An 18774-nucleotide genomic window follows, 5' to 3' on the forward strand; every position below is an offset into this window, starting at 1 on the left:
AGAATTGTGCATTTCAGCAAAAACAGTCCTCAGCACTCCTCATCACTCATTCTCACCAACCATTCGTACATCCTTGTCGAGCACTGTAATTGTCTGCCCTAATTAATCACCCAAAAGATTAACTCATATCTGTCTCATTTAAAGACCTTCATGCTAACCACTATGCCAGTGTGAAAATTAATATGCAAGTGTTTTGAAGATATATATATACTTTATTGTAAAATTTCATAATAAAATCTATGTCAAGTTTACCTTAAGCATTCCTTGCTGCACACCTTCTCCTCCTACATCCCTGAGTTGGTGGATACCTGGAACTGCTCCAATCTTATCCACCTCATCCAGGAATACGATTCCTGCAAGAAAATGGATTTATCTGAGATGGGATATACATAATGAAAAATATGTACAAAAGGATTGAGGAAGCTGGTGGCAGAGTTTGGGAGAGTATGTGATAGAAGAAAGCTAAAGATAAATGTGGGTAAAAGTAAGGTGATGAGATGTACAAGGGGTGAAAGTGGCAGTAGACTGGAAGTGAACATTAAGGGAGAGCGACTGGAGGAAGTGGATAGTTTTAGATACTTGGGTGCAAATGTGGCAGGAAAAGGTGGAGTGAAGGTGGAGGTAGAATGTAGATTGAGAGAAGCGAGTAAATGCCTTGGTGGTTTAAAGAGTGTAATGAGGAATAGACATTTGGGAATGGATGCTAAGAGGAGACTCTATGAAGGAGTGATTGTGCCAACAGCACTGTATGGGGCAGAAACGTGGAACATAAGAGAAGAAGAGAGAAGGAGTTTGAATGTGTTTGAGATGAGGTGTCTGAGAAGTATGGTGGGGGTTACTAGGCTGGATAGAGTGAGAAATGAGGAGGTGAGGAGGAGAACAGGGGTGAAAAGGGATTTGGGAGATAGGGTTGATGAAAGAATATTGGGATGGTTTGGACACATGGAAAGAATGAGTGAAGAAAGACTAGTAAAAGAGGTATGGAAGGCAGATGTGGAGGGAGTGAACATGAGGGGATGTCCTATGATGAGGTGGATGGATGGGGTGAAGGGGGCTTTGGGGAAGAGGGGAATGTCTGTTGAGGAAGGAAGGGAGAGGACGGAAGACAGAGGTGAGTGGAGAATGGTTGTATATGGATGATGTTGTGATTGCATGAGGAGAAATGGGCGGGGGGGTGGGGGGTGGGGTAGTATGTGTGAGTAAATTTTGACGCAGCCCGAAGGGATTTCTCCCCGTCCTCGCCTTATATGCAAAGGGGGACGGAGAGGGGGGGTCGCCGATTAAATGAAGCGGCCTTGCTGTGAATGTGCTGTGTCTTGCGACACTGCTTCTGACCCAGGGCGGTGGGCAGGGTGCAGGGATGACCCGTCATCCAGGAGGTGCTCAGATGAGAGGAAGGGTGGGAGGGATGTGGAGTGTATTTGGGGATGTAATGGGTGGGAGTGTTTTTGTGCCTTTCCCTTTTTGGCTACCTCCCTTGGAAGGGGGAAAAAGCCTTGGTATATGTATGTATGCATGTACAAAAGTGAGTGAAGGGCTGTGACATCCCATTTCATGTCAGAAATTTTGTCTGTCTGAGTAGTCTCACCTCCCCAAGGAATGCCATGGCCAAAACGGGGTTTTCCCACAAATCCTTTATGGAGTGTATGTTGTATTATTTGTGTGAATGATTGTGTATAGTGCAATCTTCCATGACACATTGAATAGCATGGGTTGAAGTGTTATATCCTGGGCATTTGCCCACAATGCAGTCATCCAGTCTCTTCTGGTAGCTTAGAAGGGCTGCATTGCAGTCTGGCCAGGTGGACTCTGTCCTTCCATGGGAGAGAGGATTCAAAGGGATGGATATCAGGGGGTCTGGCATGCAGCAAAGTGTTGTCTTTTAGTGTGTTAGTGGAGCAGTGAGTGATGTGATTATATGTTTCCAGAGGCTGGTATTTGATGGTTTTGGAGGGAGTATTTGTGTGTGATATTGGTATTTGGGTGTTTTTTTTCTTTATGTTTCTTGGTGTGTGTGGGTGTTCTGCTATGTAGTGTAGTGGGTGTCCTGTGTTTGTGCAGGCTGCAGCAAGTATTTGTGTGCCTCTCATGTCAAGGTGATCTTTGACTTTGAGGACTTTTGTTTCATTGTGTGGTCTGTAGGTGTTGTATATGTACAGACTGTAATTGTTTTTAATGCTTTGTTTTGTACGGTCTGAAGGGTGTTGAGGTGTGTCTCACTGAGATTAGGTGCCCATGCTGGATTGTTAGTGTGGGGCATTGTAGGATGAGGTGATGTCTTCTATGTGATGGTTGCACCTAAGACAGTTTGATTCTGTAGCCAGGCCTACTTTGAGTTGATACTGTTTTAATGATGTATGGTGTCCTCAATGTAAGCATGCCAGTGTGATTCTTATTTCTCTTGGGAGGGATTTTCTCTGTGGCTAACATCAGGGGTGGGTGGGGAGGGGGGGTTGTGGAGTATTGAGTTTGGTGGTCTATCTTGAAGAACTTTTTAGTAATCTGAGTAAGAATATATTTTTGTGAGGGTATATTGTGTGGTATGGGAGGTAGGTTGTTCTATATGTTTGAGGAGAAAGATTTTTCAGCTGGTACTGCTTGTGGATAGTTTTAGATACTTGGGTGTGAATGTAGCAGGAAAGGGAGGAGTGGGGGTGGAGGTAGAATGTAGATTGAAAGAAGCGAGTAAATGCCTAGGTGAATTAAAAAGTGTAATGAGAAATAGACATCTGGGAATGGATGCTAAGAGGAGGTTATATGAAGGAGTGATTGTGCTGACAGCACTGTACGGGGCAGAAACATGGAACATAAGAAAGAAAGATGGAAGGAGTTTAAATGTGTTTGAGGTGAGGTGTCTGAGAAGTATGATAGGGGTTCCTAGGCTAGATAGAATGAGAAATGAGGAGGTGAGGAGGAGAACAGGGGTGGAAAGGGAACTGGGAGATAGGATTGATGAAAGAGTATTAGGATGGTTTGGACACATGGAAAGAATGAGTGAAGAAAGATTAGTAAAAGAGGTGTGGAAGGCAGAGGTGGAAGGAGTGAATATGAGGGGGCATCCTAGGATGAGATGCATGGATGGTGTAAAAGGGGCATTACAAAAAAGAGGAATGTCTGTTGAGGAAGGACAGGAGAGGACAGAAGATAGGGATGAATGGAGAAGGGTTGTGTATGGATGGTGCTGTGATGCATGAGGGGGAATGGGTGAGGGATGGGTGGTGAGGAAGTATGTACGAGAAATAATATGACACAGCCCAAAGGGATTTCTCCCTGTCTTCTCCTTTCCTGCATGAGGGGACAGTGAGGAGGGGGGTCGCCAAATTAATGAAGTGGCCTTGCTGTAGATGTGCTGTGTCTTACGACACTGCTTCTGACCCAGGGCAGTGGACAGGATGCAGGGATGACCCATCATCCAGAAGGTGCCAAGATGAGAGGGAGGGAGGAGGGTGGAGGGGAGTGGAATATGTAGGGGATGGAATGGGTGGGAGTGGTCACCCAGTAATAAAAAGAATGTAAGGAAAATTGAGAAAATCCAGAGAGCAACTATGAAAATCCAGAGAGCAACTATGAAGATGGCCCCACCACTATCAAAAATGTCATCTGAAGAGATTGTCAAAACTAGAATTACCTACTCTGGAATAGAGAGGGATTTTCTTTCTGTCTACTCAGTTATTTCTTGAGTGGGTGGGTAATGCCATGTAATGAAGTAGTTGGGCTAAATCCATTTTGGCTCTTGGGCCTTGCTGTGGTGCTGTTTCTTGCTGCATTGTCTCTGACCAGAACAGTGAGCAGGGGTCAAGGATGAGCTCCACAAGGAGCTAAGATCTATTCTGTGACTACTGTTCTCTCTTGCAGGAGACCCTTGGCTTGCATGTAATCAGCAACAACCTGATTGGTCCACAAGTCACTCATGGAAAAAAATATTGTGTTGCTGTCTAGGTACAGTGTAATAAGAGATGTTGTGTGTTATGATTTTATTTGGGGAAATTTCCTTCTGTGGCCAAGCCTATTATGTGTTGGTTCTGTTGGGCAGTGGACAGGATGCAGGGATGACCCATCATCCATGAGGTGCTAAGATGAGAGGGAGGGAGGAGGGTGGAGGGGAGTGGAATATGTAGAGGATGGAATGGATGGGAGTGGTTTCTATGCCTTTTTCTTTTTGGCTACCCCCCGTGTAAGGGGGAAAAAAAGCATTTTGGAATATGTATGTATGTATGTACTAAGATGGGAAAAATAACAAATGAACTTTTGGAAATGAGTGACATAGATAAAGGGTGGGTGTATTCTCTCTGAGCATTCCTCACATAAGGGGGAAAGGGTCTTTTGGTGTATGTATACACAATTTTCATTTTTACGTCTCACCTTGCTGAGCCTTCTCCACATTGTAGTTGGCATCCTGTAAGAGCTTTGCAATGACGGACTCAATGTCCTCCCCAACATAACCAGCCTGTGTGAGTGTGGTGCAGTCACAGATAGCAAAGGGCACATCAAGGCACTGTGCTATTGTCTGCGCTAAGAGCGTCTTTCCTGAAATCAGGTTGTAAAAGTTAATTTGGGAAATTGATTAAAAGATATTTATACATATTAAAATCTGTGTTATCACATCAGGTAATCACAAATGTTACTCTAAATATATGAAAAAAATAGAGAGAGAGAGAGAGAGAGAGAGAGAGAGAGAGAGAGAGAGATAGAGAGATAGAGAGAGAGAGAGAGAGATAGAGAGAGATAGAGAGAGATAGAGAGAGATAGAGAGAGAGAGAGAGAGAGAGAGAGAGAGAGAGAGAGAGAGAGAGAGAGAGAGAGAGAGAGAGAGAGAGAGAGAGAGAGAGAGAGAGAGAGAGAGAGAGAGAGAGAGAGAGAGAGAGAGAGAGAGAGAGAGAGAGAGACTCAGAAAGGGAATTCTCAGTGGATTTATTCTGCCCATATAAGTAATCTTTTATGATACACATAGAATACAGTGACAGCATGACAAAAGAGGAGGCCCTAGGAAAGATTTATGAATAACAGCAAAAATTAAAGATGGTGAAAATTGGAAAGTGGCTTAGCATTCCTTTATCAATGGAGATTTGTCTTTCGACAAAGAAGAATGCTGCACAATTAGTCCATAGGGATGTTACTTGTGTCCCTAAAATATCAACTGTACATTAGTATATTGGGGGGACGGAGAGAGGGGGTCGCCGATTTAATGAAGCGGCCTTGCTGTGGATGTGCTGTGTCTTGCAACACTGCTTCTGACCCAGGGCAGTGGACAAGGTGCAGGGATGACCCGTCATCCAGGAGGTGCACAGATATGAGGGAGGGTGGAGGGGTGTGGAGTGTATTCAGGGATGGAATGGGTGGAAATGATTTTATGCCTTCCCCTTTTTGGCTACCTCCCTTGTAAGGGGGAAAAAGCCTTGGTATATGTATGTATGTACATTAGTATATAGCCAATACTCCACAATGGTATATGAAAAACATACAGAGGGTATTCAAAGTTTGTGCTCATTTAGTTTTTTAGAGACAGCACTGACAGTTGGGACCCATGATGAGTTGCATGTAAGCTCAGTACATCATTCTTCCAAAAGCTCTTCCACACCATCATTGTCCATGTCCAAGCCCATACTTATGCCCAGAGATACAATATGCTAAACAATTTTATTACTAATTATCCTCAGTAAATTAGCACCTGTACCTGTAGCTTCAGCAGTCTCTTTGTAAAGAGGAGACCTACTAACTATCTGGGTCATTCTCTGTTAAATCAACCAAATTTTTTTTTTAATTTGACACCCTCATCTCTCACATTTTGATGAAATATGGTTTAGAGGGAAATCATAGGCCCTGAATCCATTTCTGAAATTTTTAGATCAATCAGAGAAACAGTTCAAAAGATATGACCTCAGGAAATTTGAGGTCGTGTGTGAGGTCATATGTTTTCAGTGACCCATAACTTGGTTAATAATGACCTGAATTGCATATATGTATATATATTTAGAATCAGAAAAAGCCAAAGAATTCAAATATACAGGTTTTAAAACTCTAGGTTGAAAAATAAGTTATACAAAAAACAATATTTGAGGTCACAATTTGACCTTTGGGGTATCAAATGAGAATTTTTTTTATAGATGTAAAAAATGAAGGTAAAGGCATTAGCTATTAGAATCAGCAAAAAAAAAGTTTGTGTATGTAAGTATTTTTCATGAAACTAACCAGTAAGCGAACACCATATTCCTAAGTAAGGCATCAATTTTACCTATTTCTCCACACTTAAGCTCATATTTTGACATGTAGATTTTTTTTATAGATATAAAAGCAAAGACAGGGTTCTTAGCAATGAGAAACAATCATAAAATCCAAAGTGTATGTTGGTAAGCTATGAGAAACAATTAGCAGTGCTGCTAAACAGCCTGTTCAAACAAGTTGCTACTTGTCTAATTTTAGCATCCTTGTCCACAGGTTAGTACAGTTGCAGCCATATAACTGGGTGGCTGGTGGGTATGGTGCTCTGATCCTTCATGACTCAAGGCTCAAATTATCAAGTGTACATGGCTATATTTTCTAAAAAAAAAAATATGATGTCATCTAATTGATTTTCCTGTATTCATATCTTTACAGAATATATCACAATGGTTCGACATTTGAAATATTACCAGGATCCAATTAAAAAACACAAAAAACGCATAACAATCAATCTTAGAAAAGTGACAGATAAACTTGTTGAAAAATGTGATGGTAGACCAAAAAAAAGACTCATTGTTGTGTGTGAACTGTTGAAAAATTATAATGAAAAAGCCCACTGTACTTAGTACCACTGAAAACACGTCTGATCAAGATTCAAGTGAACCATGTGCTATTGACAGTGATTTGAGTAACATGTCTCCAATCAAAGATGTGAAAAGTGACAGTGATTGCTTCATAGTGGAAAATCCTTCAACCTCAGTTCTTGCACTCCTAGACCAAACACCTATTAGAAAAAATAAGTATTCAATCAATATAATATATAATACTGCTTAATCTGTTGGAACTACTATATGAACAATCATATTCAATTTATGGTAGCTACTGTTTACGTATACAGTGCAACATATATAATTAGCAAGCTTTTACCTTGAAATGTTAAATCTTTAATGTTACTATCAAGTTGTCACAAAATGAAAATTGAGCTACATCCAATTCTATATATATATTCAAATGTGTAAATTCTGTCTTTCTATTCTTTTCAGAAGGGCTATCATCAAGCCAGAAGAAGCGCAAGGCACGTGGTAAGTTATTATCAGCTCAGAAATCCCTGAAAAAGAGGCTGGAAGTCAGTTATGGTGTTGAAATTCTCGATAAGAAAAATAATAGTGCAGAACCTGAAACTCAATCTGAAAAAAACTGAACACATTAATAAATGAATTGAAATAGTCATTCTTGGAGAGCAAATGTCACAATCACAAACTACAAATATTGACACTCTCACCATACACAATTGATAAAACAGCTAGCTTATTTCAAACTACAATACATATGGTAAAAAAAAGCCATTTACTGAAATCAAAACATGGAATCCTTCCAAGAGTTCCAACAATGAACAAAGGAAAAGTAATAACTAAAGAGAACAAAGACACAATTAGAAGATTCTATGAGTCAGATGAAGTTAGTCGTATGTGTCCTGGACAAAAAGATTGCATTAAAGTTATCAGTGCTGAAGGTCCAACAAAGGTACGAAAGCGACTGATCCTTGGAAATTTAAGAGAGATTTTTGAACTATACAAAAATGATGAAAAGAATCCCAAAACTGGATTTTCCATATTTGCAAAATTATGGCCATCATATTGTGTGCTTGCTGGTAGTGGTGGGACTCATTTTTAAATGATATGAAAAGTACCAACAATGATTTTCTATTATGTTCACTTGTAAATTAGTTACATAAAAAGTACTAACATTACCAAACATTTTATGATAATAATTCTGTCTTTGTTTTTATATCAATAAAAAAAAAAATCTATAGAAGCCAAACACAACCTAAAAGAACTAAAAAAAGAAAGATTACAACAATGTAGGTAAAAGTAAGGTGATGAGATGTACAAGGGGTGAAAGTGGCAGTAGTCTGGAAGTGAGCATTAAGGGAGAGCAACTGGAGGAGGTGGATAGTTTTAGATACTTAGGTGCAAATGTGGCAGGAAAAGGTGGAGTGAAGGTGGAGGTAGAAAGTAGATTGAGAGAAGCGAGTAAATGCCTTGGTGAATTAAAAAGTGTAATGAGGAATAGACATTTGGGAATGGATGCTAAGAGGAGACTCTATGAAGGAGTGATTGTGCCAGCAGCACTGTATGGGGCAGAAACATGGAACATAAGAGAGGAAGAGAGAAGGAGTTTAAATGTGTTTGAGATGAGGTGTCTGAGAAGTATGATGGGGGTTACTAGGCTGGATAGAGTGAGAAATGAGGAGGTGAGGAGGAGAACAGGGGTGGAAAGGGGGTTGGGAGATAGGGTTGATGAAAGAGTATTAGGATGGTTTGGACACATGGAAAGAATGAGTGAAGAAAGACTAGTAAAAGAGGTATGGAAGGCAGATGTGGAGGGAGTGAACATGAAGGGACGCCCTAGGATGAGGTGGATGGATGGGGTGAAGGGGGCTTTGGGGAAGAGGGGAATGTCTGCTGAGGAAGGATGGGAGAGGACAGAAGACAGGAGTGAATGGAGAATGGTTGTATATGGATGATGTTGTGATGCATGAGGTGGAATGGGTGGGGGGATGGGGGGTGAGGTAGTATGTGTGAACAAATTTTTGACGCAGCCCGAAGGGATTTCTCCCCGTCTTCTTTATGCATGGGGGAACGGAGAGGGGGGGGTCGCCGATTTAATGAAATGGCCTTGCTGTGGATGTGCTGTGTCTTGCGGCACTGCTTCTGACCCAGGGCAGTGGACAAGGTGCAGGGATGACCCATCATCCGGGAGGTGCTAAGATGAGAGGGAGGGTGGAGGGGTGTGGAGTGTATTCAGGGATGGAATGGGTGGGAATGATTTTATGCCTTTTCCTTTTTGGCTACCTCCAGTGTAAGGGGGATTCTTGGTATATGTATGATGTACAACAATTGAACAAAAATATCACAAAACTATTAACAATAGGCACAAAGAAAAATGAGAAAAACAAAAATAGCAGGAAAATTAATAATGACAAATTGTGGAGAGCTGTAAATAACCATTAAAAACTCAAAATTAAGTCACCCATGAAGCAGATGGTACAAAACAAGGGAAAATACACCAAGTCAGAAGTTTGCTAGCTGGTCTTGAAGTACCAGTGCTTATTTTGTGATTTGAGAGTGCATATGCTTTTTATGGATGTATTGTGTGATACCCCATCTGGGGTATTGGCTGCATGTTATTGTGGCAAAGTAGCATGCAATTGATACTTTAGGGTCCATATGGGGCACCCCTACATACCAGAGCCACAAATAATTTTGTCTGTGATAGAGGAAAACTCTGTTCATAGAGAAATGATGACACTTTTATACTATGACTGTCCCTCCATTATCCTGTCCCCAACCTCTTGTTACTGTCCTGTACAATTTCTCTGAATATTCATTTCCTTTTTCGCCTACCTACCCTATGGCAGGGGCAAAAGAATACTGCCACCAAGTATTTCCACTTGGATCGTAAGAGGCGAGAAAAAAGGGATGGGGATTGAGACCAGGCATCCTTCTCTCTGTAGCCCCACAGGGGACATTCCTAAAAAAAGTAAAGGCATAAGAGGGTCTAGGAGTTTTCCAACAAGCACCCTAAGGTTTGGGTCTTATGTGCATGGATGTGGTAAAGATGAGAGTGAAAGGGAAGAGATAGGTAGTATGTTTGTGAGAAGAAAGATGGATGTGTTAGCTTTCAGTGAAACTAAGTTGAGATGGAAGGGCGTGTGTAAGTTTGGGAGTGTAATTGGGAGGTTATCAGGAGTGAAGAGAGGGCGAGGGAGAGAAGGGGTGGCTATACTAGTAAGTGAAGAGATAGGTAAACGTGTAGTGGAGTGGAAGGAGGTTTCCTCAAGGATAATGTGGATGAAGGTGAAACTGGGAAAGGAGATGTGGGTTTTTGTAAGTGCATATGGGCCTGGTAGTGAGAAGAATGTAGAAGAAAGGGAGGCTTTTTGGATAGATTTAAATGAGTGCATAGAGGGATTAGGGAGAAACGTCAATGTAGTAGTACTGGGAGACCTTAATGCTAGGGTAGGAAATGAACCAATTGATGGAGTGGTTGGGAAATGTGGAGTTCCAGGAAAGAATTGTAGTGGAGAGTTGATGGTGGAGATGTGTCTAGAAAGAGAGTTGATGAGAGCAAATACAGTGTTTCGGAAGAAAGTCAAGCATAAGTACACATGGGAGAGGGTGGTGGATGGAAGGGTGGTAGATAGAGCGTTAATGGACTATGTAGTGGTACGTAGGAGTATAATAGGAAGAGTTGAGGATGTACATGTACTAAAGGGAAAGAGTGGGGGAATATCAGATCATTTTTTGGTGGAAGGTAAGATGAGAGTGGAGAATAGATGGAGAAAGAGGAAAAGGACAAAAGGTAGGGAGGTGCTTAGTAAACTCGTTAAATGAAAAGGAAAAGGAGGAGTACATGAAGAAGCTGAGAGAGGAGTGGGAGGGAGTGAAGGATAGAGTACAGCTAGGAGTGGAGGAGGAATGGAGATGGTTCAAGGAGGGAGTCACAAAGTGTGCAAGGATGGTGTGTGGAAAAAGAAGGACAGGAGGAAATAGAAGGAAGGGTAGTGAATGGTGGGATGAGGAAATGAAGAAGGTTGTAGAAGAGAAGAAGTGAGCTTTCACAGATTGGTTATAAAATAGGACGAGGGAGTCACATGTGAGATACAAAGAAAAGAAAAGAGAAGTAAAGCACAAGGTAAAGGAGGCAAAGTGGAGGGCAGATGTGAAATGGGGTAAGGGTACAACAGAAAATTTTGAAAGTAATAAAAAGATGTTTTGAAAAAAAAAAAAATTAAGAGAGGAAGAGGAGGCGAATCAAGTGGAGAAGAAAAGGTAAAAGGTGCAGATGGAGAGATGATAATGGAAGAGAAGGCAGTAAGGGGAAGATGGGCAGAGTATTTTAGGGAGTTGCTAAATGTGAAGGAGGATAGGGAGGGAAAGATAGTTGTAGTGGGAAGTGCTAAGAAAATGACTGTGATGAGTGAGGATAATAGAGGAGAAATAAGGAAGGATGAAGTGAAGGCAGCTGTTAAGATGATGAAAGTAGGTAAGGCACCTGGTCTGGATGGATGCCATGCAGAATGTCTAAAAAAAAGGAGGTACAGTGATGGTGGACTGGCTGGTGAGGTTATCTAATGTTTGCTGGAGAGAGGGTAGAGTGCCGGGGGACTGGAGGAGTGCCTGTATAGTTCCACTTTACAAGGGAAAAGGGGACAAGTGTGAGTGTAGTAGTTTCAGAGAGATTACCTTGTTAAGTGTAGTTGGGAAGGCTTATGGGAGGATCTTGATTGAGAGGATTAGAAGAGGAACAGAGGGAGTAATTGGTGAGGAATAGTGTGGATTTAGGATGGGTAGAGGTTGTGTAGATCAGATTTTTGTGGTACGACAGATATGTGAGAAAGCTATAGGAAAGGGGAAGGATGTTTTTTGGGCTTTTATGGACCTGGAAAAGGCTTATGATAGGGTAGACAGGAAGGCACTGTGGGAGGTTTTGCGGATATATGGGATAGGAGGAAAGCTTCTAGGAGCTGTCAAGAGTTTTTACGAGAGTAGTAGAGCATGTGTCAGGATTAGAAATGGAGAGTGAGTGGTTCGAAGTAAAGGTGGGACTTCGTCAAGGATGCATTATGTCTCCCTGGCTGTTCAACTTATACATGGATGGGGTGGTGCGAGAGGTAAATGCAAGAGTGGTGGGTCAGGGATTGGAGATGGTTAAAGAAAATGGAGATAAGTGGAAGGTGAGCCAGCTGTTGTTTACGGACAACATTGCGCTTGTGGCAGGATCGGAGGAGGGATTGAGGAAGTTGGTGACAGAGTTCGGGAGAGTGTGTGAAAGAAGAAAGCTGAAGATAAATGTAGGTAAAAGTAAGGTGATGAGATGTACAAGGGGTGAAAGTGGCAGTAGACTGGAAGTGAGCATTAAGGGAGAGCGACTGGAGGAAGTGGATAATTTAAGATACAAGGAAAGGTGGAGTGGAGGTGGAGGTACAATGTAGATTGAGAGAAGCGTGTATGGGGTATAAACATGGAACATAAGAGAGGAAGAGAGAAGGAGTTTGAATGTGTTTGAGATGAGGTGTCTGAGAAGTATGATAGGTGTTACTAGGATGGATAGTGAGAAATGAGGTGAGGAGGAGAACAGGGGTGGAAAGGGAGTTGGGAGATAGGGTTGATGAATGAGTATTAGGATGGTTTGGACACATGGAAAGAATGAATGAAGAAAGACTAGTAAAGAGGTATAGAAGGCAGATGTGGAGGGAGTGAACATGAGGGGACATCCTAGGATGAGATGGATGGATGGGGTGAAGGGGGCTTTGGGAAAGAGGGGAATGTCTGTTGAGGAAGGACGGGAGAGGACAGAAGACAGGGGTGAATGGAGAATGGTTGTATATGGATGATGTTGTGATGCATGAGGTGGAATGGGTGGGGGGATGAGGTAGTATGTGTGAGCAAAATTTGACGCAGACCAAAGGGATTTCTCCTCGTCTTCTCTTTTTCTGCATGGGGGTACGGAGAGGGGGGTCACCGATTTAATGAAGCAGCCTTGCTGTGGATGTGCTGTGCCTTGCAACACTGCCTCTGACCCAGGGCAGTGGACAGTGTGCAGGGATGACCCATCATCCAGGAGGTGTTAAGATAAGAGGGAGGGTGGAGGGGAGTGGAGTGTATTTAGGGAAGGAATGGGTGGGAATGGTTTTATGCCTTTTTCTTTTTGGCTACCTCCCTTTTAAGGGGGAAAAAGCCTTGGTATATGTATGTATGTATTGTGTGATGCCTGTGGTAGATTGTCATACATGTTTGAGTTGCTGCTGTTTTTTTGTTTTTCGTTTTTTCTTTTATTTGGGTGTGCTTGTGTTATGTATAGAAGGATGGAATTGATTGAACTTGTGCCTATCATTTTCATGTGGTATTCTATTGGGAGGACTTTGGTTTTTGTGTATAGATGTTCCATTGGGGTGATTTTTGTGCATCATGTTGTTTTCCCCAGTGTTTGGTTTGTGCAATTTGCAGGGTGTCTAGGTTATGCTAATTGATGGGAACCATGTTCTGGAGGTAGTCAAGTGCTGCTGGTCTCTGTGATTATTTTTTCTTTTCTGCTGACCAAAATCCATGCTTACTGATGGTCATAGTATGTTTATTCTTCATAGTATTTCACTGTCAGCTCCTTGATGTGTGGGCTGATGGATATGTGGGTATCATGAGTATGTGAGAAGCATACACAAGAAGACATACAGCTGCAGCTGAATCTGTCACCATTTACCTTATATGTTTGGACTGTTGGGGCAGGTAATAGGAATTGGAAAGGAGTGCAGATTTCAATCCTCAGCTAATTAAATGCAAGACCAGCATGCTTCTGATTACACTGCCAGAGTAGGATTTTAAAGTTCTTTCCAATGGAAGGATCTGGCTAATCAATTTACTATTGGATGGTTCTTTGAGTCGTAGTTGTCTGGGGTATGCAAAGTTTAGTGATAATTTCAGTGGGGTGGACTTCCATTCTATTTTGTCTATGCCAATGTTCTTGATTGTCTAGGTAAGCTTGGGTGTTCTTTAAAGCTATTTTGTAATTGTTGTGCTAGGTTATTAGTATAAGGTCACTTGCACAGGTGAGCACTTTTTTGTTGTGATCTGGATCTAGTGTAGGGAGATCACTTGTGAATAGGCTAAATTTGGTTGCTTTTGGGTTATTCTACATTGTCTGCCAGACTTTGGCAAACTAAACCATTCCCTGTCACTGTTGTGGGTGTTTGTGTCTATGACCTCCTTGAGATTGTGAGTCTTGAGACTTCATTGAATGTCTCATTTACATCTATTGCCAATATGATTGTTCTTTCTGTAGGTGCTTTCTTGCTAAATCCTTCCAACATACTGTATGTTGAGTATTGTTTGTGCAAAGCATATTTGTGGAGTGGCCATCCTTGAATCCATGCTGGTTTGGGGAGGTGGGTAGATTAGTTTGGCTTCTTTATAAGATCAGTTTTTCTATCAATTTGGACATGGTGGATGGTAAGGAAAATAGTCTATAGGACATCAGGTTTTCTGGTGGTTTATTTTGATTTAATATGGGGAACATATGTATCATTATCTAGATTGGTAAAATTTTGTTGTACAACCAAATGTGGTTCCAAGTGTCAGTCAAGTCCTTTACTGTGTTTAGTCCATGGTGTTTTTGGAATGGGAGGGAATGGTTTTTATGCCTTTGATTTTTGGCTACCTCCCATTTAAGGGGGAAAAAGCCTTTGGTATATGTATGTACTGTATTTTTCGGACCATAAGGTGCGGGCAAAATCCTTAAAATCGGCAAAAATCGGGTGGTGCGCCTTATCATGAGGTGCGCCTTACATGTGGCTTCAGTGCAAAAAAATGCCTCGGACAGTGATGTACTACTTTGACACGTTTCATAGCTAGCCTGCCGATGGCGACAGTGCATAGGCCTAGCAAAAGTTACAACCAAGTTATAACCAAGACAGGAAAATTGTGAGTCAAAAGTTTTCGAGTCCACACCACCACATTCATTCACGCTATCATGGCTATGACATGATAGCGTCCACAACACAGCCATTTTGCATTGGTCTATTATAGTTTCGCTCCACTCTGACTGTAGTCATTTGGGTATTTTTTTAGTTTCAACCATGGGCGCAATATAGCAATAGAAAATTAATTATTAATTTTGCAAATTAAAATGTATCAACATAATATACAATTTTGTGGGTGGAAATGAAAATAAAAAATACCTTGCTACAAGCAAATATGCTAATGAACGAAGTCGGTAGCATAGGATCAGGACGCCATCTTGTCATCTGTCAAGTGACGGCCTCAGTACTTCCGACAGTACCTCGCCAGGTACATTTTCTTGAAGGAATGTTATGGAGTGGAGATACATGCATTCAAGCTGTAAGAACTTTGTATACCCCGCAAGCTGAGAGAGTGGTTGAAAAGCCCACCAACGTCTCTCACGACGATGACAACGAGGACGAACCGGATGACATTTGATTTGCAGGTAACGATTTATTAAACAAAGGTTAGGTTAGGTTAGGTTAAACGAATTCATCATCCTTTCATTTCTTCGACGTTGGCATCTATCATAACAAACATGGCATACCATTCGTCCGACACGACTTCGTTACTTACGAAATCTGTTTTAGCACCTATTTTGTTTTTTATTTCCGCTCACAAAATTGCATATTACGTTGATACATTATAATTTACAAAATTAATAATTAATTTTCTATTGCTATATTGTGCCCATGGTCGAAACTAAAAATTTACCATCATTTGTAATAAATCTTGTGTTTTTAAGTGAATAGAGAATTCCGAGAATAAAACTGCTAATGTTGGTTTTATTCCCCACAATTCCCATAACGTGTTTATGTTGTTTTTTAGGGGTAGCAGGGCAGACCGTCCATGGAGGTGGTCTAATTTCACTGACCAAAATAAAAAATATATACAGACGCTCCTCTACTTACGTTCATTCGTTTTACGTTTTTTCAATTTTACGTTTGAACCGACTGTGAAAAAAAAATTGTAAAAAAAAAATTCTTGAGTGAATTTTTGAGTTCAGCGTGCTCTCCGTAGTACGAGACGTTCAAACAATACTTATGCATGATGCTGCGTCCATTGTTTATATGGCACAAACGACAGACTGAACGTGCCTTGCCTCCTCCTCCTCCTCCCCCTCCTCCTTCTCCTACACCATCTCACTTTATGTTGCTTGAATTTAATCTATTTGAAATTGTTATCATATTACAATGTTATGTTTATAATTAATGATTTAGGGGTGTTTTATAAGATACGGTAATAGAATTTATGGATGTATAGTGCAGTATGAACAGTCATACATTACTGGAACGTACAGTAACAACTTAGGTTCATTTTCACGTTATGTTTGGCCATTCGGAACGTAACTAAAACATAAGTTGAGGAGCGTCTGTATCATTTATTTTTGTAATTTTGCTAAATCCCAACCGATTTTTCTCATTCAACAACGAAAATGTTCAGTTCTGAATGCACTCATATGCATGATTATCCGATGACGAGACCAGGTGCGCCTTATGGTCAGGCGCGCCTTATGTAAGGACGGGGAATAGCAAATTATGGGTGCGCCTTATGGTACGAAGTGCCTTATGGTCCGAAAAATAGGGTATGTATGTGTTTTTCATGAAATTATAGGGAGGGAGAAAGAAACATGGGATCAGTTGCAAAATGCTTAGTCTTGAAGTAGTATGGCCAATATCAAGGCAAAGTTCTTACCTGATCCTGTGGGTCCTAAAAGTAGGATGTTACTCTTCTCTAGCCTTAGATTATGTGTGGTGGCATCTAGGATGTCTGATCCATGGATGTTGGAAGTCATAGGTCTCTTAGAAGGTTGTTCTTGCTGTTGCTGTGGTGTTTGCTCATTATTAGGGAACCCTCCAACACCCAAGGCATGACTTTGGCTTATCCCAGCAATATGTAATAAATCTGCAAAATAAATCAAAGTTTCTTAGAATTCCTATCATTGGTACCTGAGCAGGAAATCAGATATGACAAATATAAACTTAGTGAATAACAAATCTAAACATGTGTACATACATATTAACAACCCCAGTGATATATAGAAAAGATGAAAGTCTATCTATATATCACAAGTCTTCTTCCCCTAAGGAGGTAACCAACTAAAGCATGCACCCACCCCCACCCATCCCACACCATCCAGCATCTGTCTCCTTTTTAAAGGTACGGTTACACTAGTCAACATATGGGTTGGATTCCAAGCTTAGTGATGGATTTCATCCAATGCTGGAGGATTTGGGTTGGACTCCAAGTCTAGGGATGCCCAACACAATACCACTGTAGTCCACAACTCAGAAGAGATCCAAGGTAAAGAAACTGAAGATATATATTGTATTCACATTTATGACATATTTAAAATATACATACATACAATTTATTCAATAATAAAGCGATGAATTATATATGGTACAAAAATATCTTGAAATAGAAAATAATTTTTACTGAAATTATACTGTATTTACCTAATTGTACCTTGTTGTATTATACGGGAAGGGAGCTATGCTCATGGTGCCCCGGCTTTGTATCTCTCAGCATCAAGTTTTTTCTTAACCACTTCCATACGGTGACGCCTACGTAGGCGGCATGAGGAGCAAGTGGGTACGCGATGATGCCGACGTCGGCATCTTATATTTATTGTAGTTGTACCTACGTAACCTCCATTCTCTCTAAACTGGCTTCATCATATTTTCTATGGTTATCAAAATTCACGGGTGAAAGAGAATGAACGATTGAGCACTGACTTTATTTTTTATAATGCAATTATTATGACGCAACATCGCACGTCGAGCAGCTAATGCTGCCAGACGTGCGATGTGCCCCAGAGTGAAGAGGTTAAAATCATGTAGTGTTTGCACACACTGTTTCGCTGTCTAATTTATTCCATGTATCTATCACTCTGTGTGGGAAGCTGTTCCTTTTAAAATTTCTTCTGCAACTATTTTTTTTGTTTCTTTTCGTGTCCTCTCGTTTTACTGCTGTCCCATATTAACAAGTCATTCCTATCTAAAACTTCCATTCCTTTCATTATTCTGTAGATAGTCAGGTCACCTCTTTCTCTTCTCTGTTCCAAAATTGGTAGTTCTAATTTGGACAGTCAGAAAGAGTTGGTGCTAGTGTGGTTGTTACTCTTTGTAACCAATAGTCAAGAGGTCATGTGAATACTACTATATGTAAACATTGGTAATATTTCTTATGCATGAAAACTTTTCTCACCATTTGGTTTATATCTATATTTTTTGCCATGATGGACTGGACTACTGAGGTCATCCATGCTCCAATAGAGAAGGTACAACCACAAGAAGCACTTCAGAATGTTAGGCATCCCAACTATATTAAGAAATAATGATAATGTAATCTCTCACTGAATCAGCCCTTCAATTACCATTTTCTATGGATGACAAATATCTCCTGCCTAGTGCTCAATAATCTGTGTGTGTATTTACCTAGTTGTATCTTATGGGAAGGGGAGCTACATTCATAGTGTCCCATCTCTGTATCTTGTAGTGTCTAAATTGCTTTTAAATTTGTGTATGGTTTTTGCACACACTATTCTTTTCTCTAGTTTGTTCCATACATCCACCACTCTGTGGGGAAAGCTGTTCTTTTTCAGGTCTCTTCTGTAACTGTCTTTTTTTAGTTTCCTTCCATGTCCCCTTGTATTTCTCTTATCCCAATTTAGTAAGTCTTCTCTATCAAGGATTTCCATACCTCTCATGATTCTGTAGATAGTCAACAAGTCACCTCTTTCTATTCTTTGTTCCAGAGTTGGTAATTCTAGTTTTGACAATCTCTCTTCATAACACAGTTTTGAAAGTGTTAAGGCCATCTTCATATTTGCTCTCTGGATTCTCTCAATTTTCCTTATATTCTTTTTCATACTGGGTGACCATATTTCTTCATACAAGAAATCCTCTATCCATTTCAGTCATTTACCTTGTATCCCTCCTATGGTTTCCAGTTTTCTTAATAGTTATTTGTGTGGTACTTTGTCAAGAGCTTTTTGTAGGTCTAGGAAAGCACAATCAGCCCATCTGTCCCTTTCTTGTATTATATCTAGTAG

At 40.8% G+C, this 18774-nt stretch overlaps 1 protein-coding gene across 7 annotated transcripts in view; it reads right to left on the bottom strand.

Annotated features, from left to right (window-relative positions):
• The window catches only part of LOC143030915 (ATP-dependent clpX-like chaperone, mitochondrial), a 160885-nt gene that overhangs the window by 79733 nt on the left and 62378 nt on the right, over nt 1-18774 (bottom strand). For all 7 annotated transcript variants that reach the window (XM_076194166.1, XM_076194167.1, XM_076194161.1 and 4 more), the window contains 3 exons: nt 16413-16622; nt 4363-4527; nt 253-353 (listed from right to left, as the gene is read on the bottom strand). In XM_076194166.1, the coding sequence (XP_076050281.1) occupies nt 253-353; nt 4363-4527; nt 16413-16622 (476 nt within the window). The remainder of the gene's footprint in view (nt 1-252; nt 354-4362; nt 4528-16412; nt 16623-18774) is intronic.

The sequence above is a fragment of the Oratosquilla oratoria genome, chromosome 12 (assembly GCF_046742065.1).
Source record: "Oratosquilla oratoria isolate Oo_2021 chromosome 12, ASM4674206v1, whole genome shotgun sequence".
Classification (NCBI taxonomy): domain Eukaryota; kingdom Metazoa; phylum Arthropoda; class Malacostraca; order Stomatopoda; family Squillidae; genus Oratosquilla; species Oratosquilla oratoria.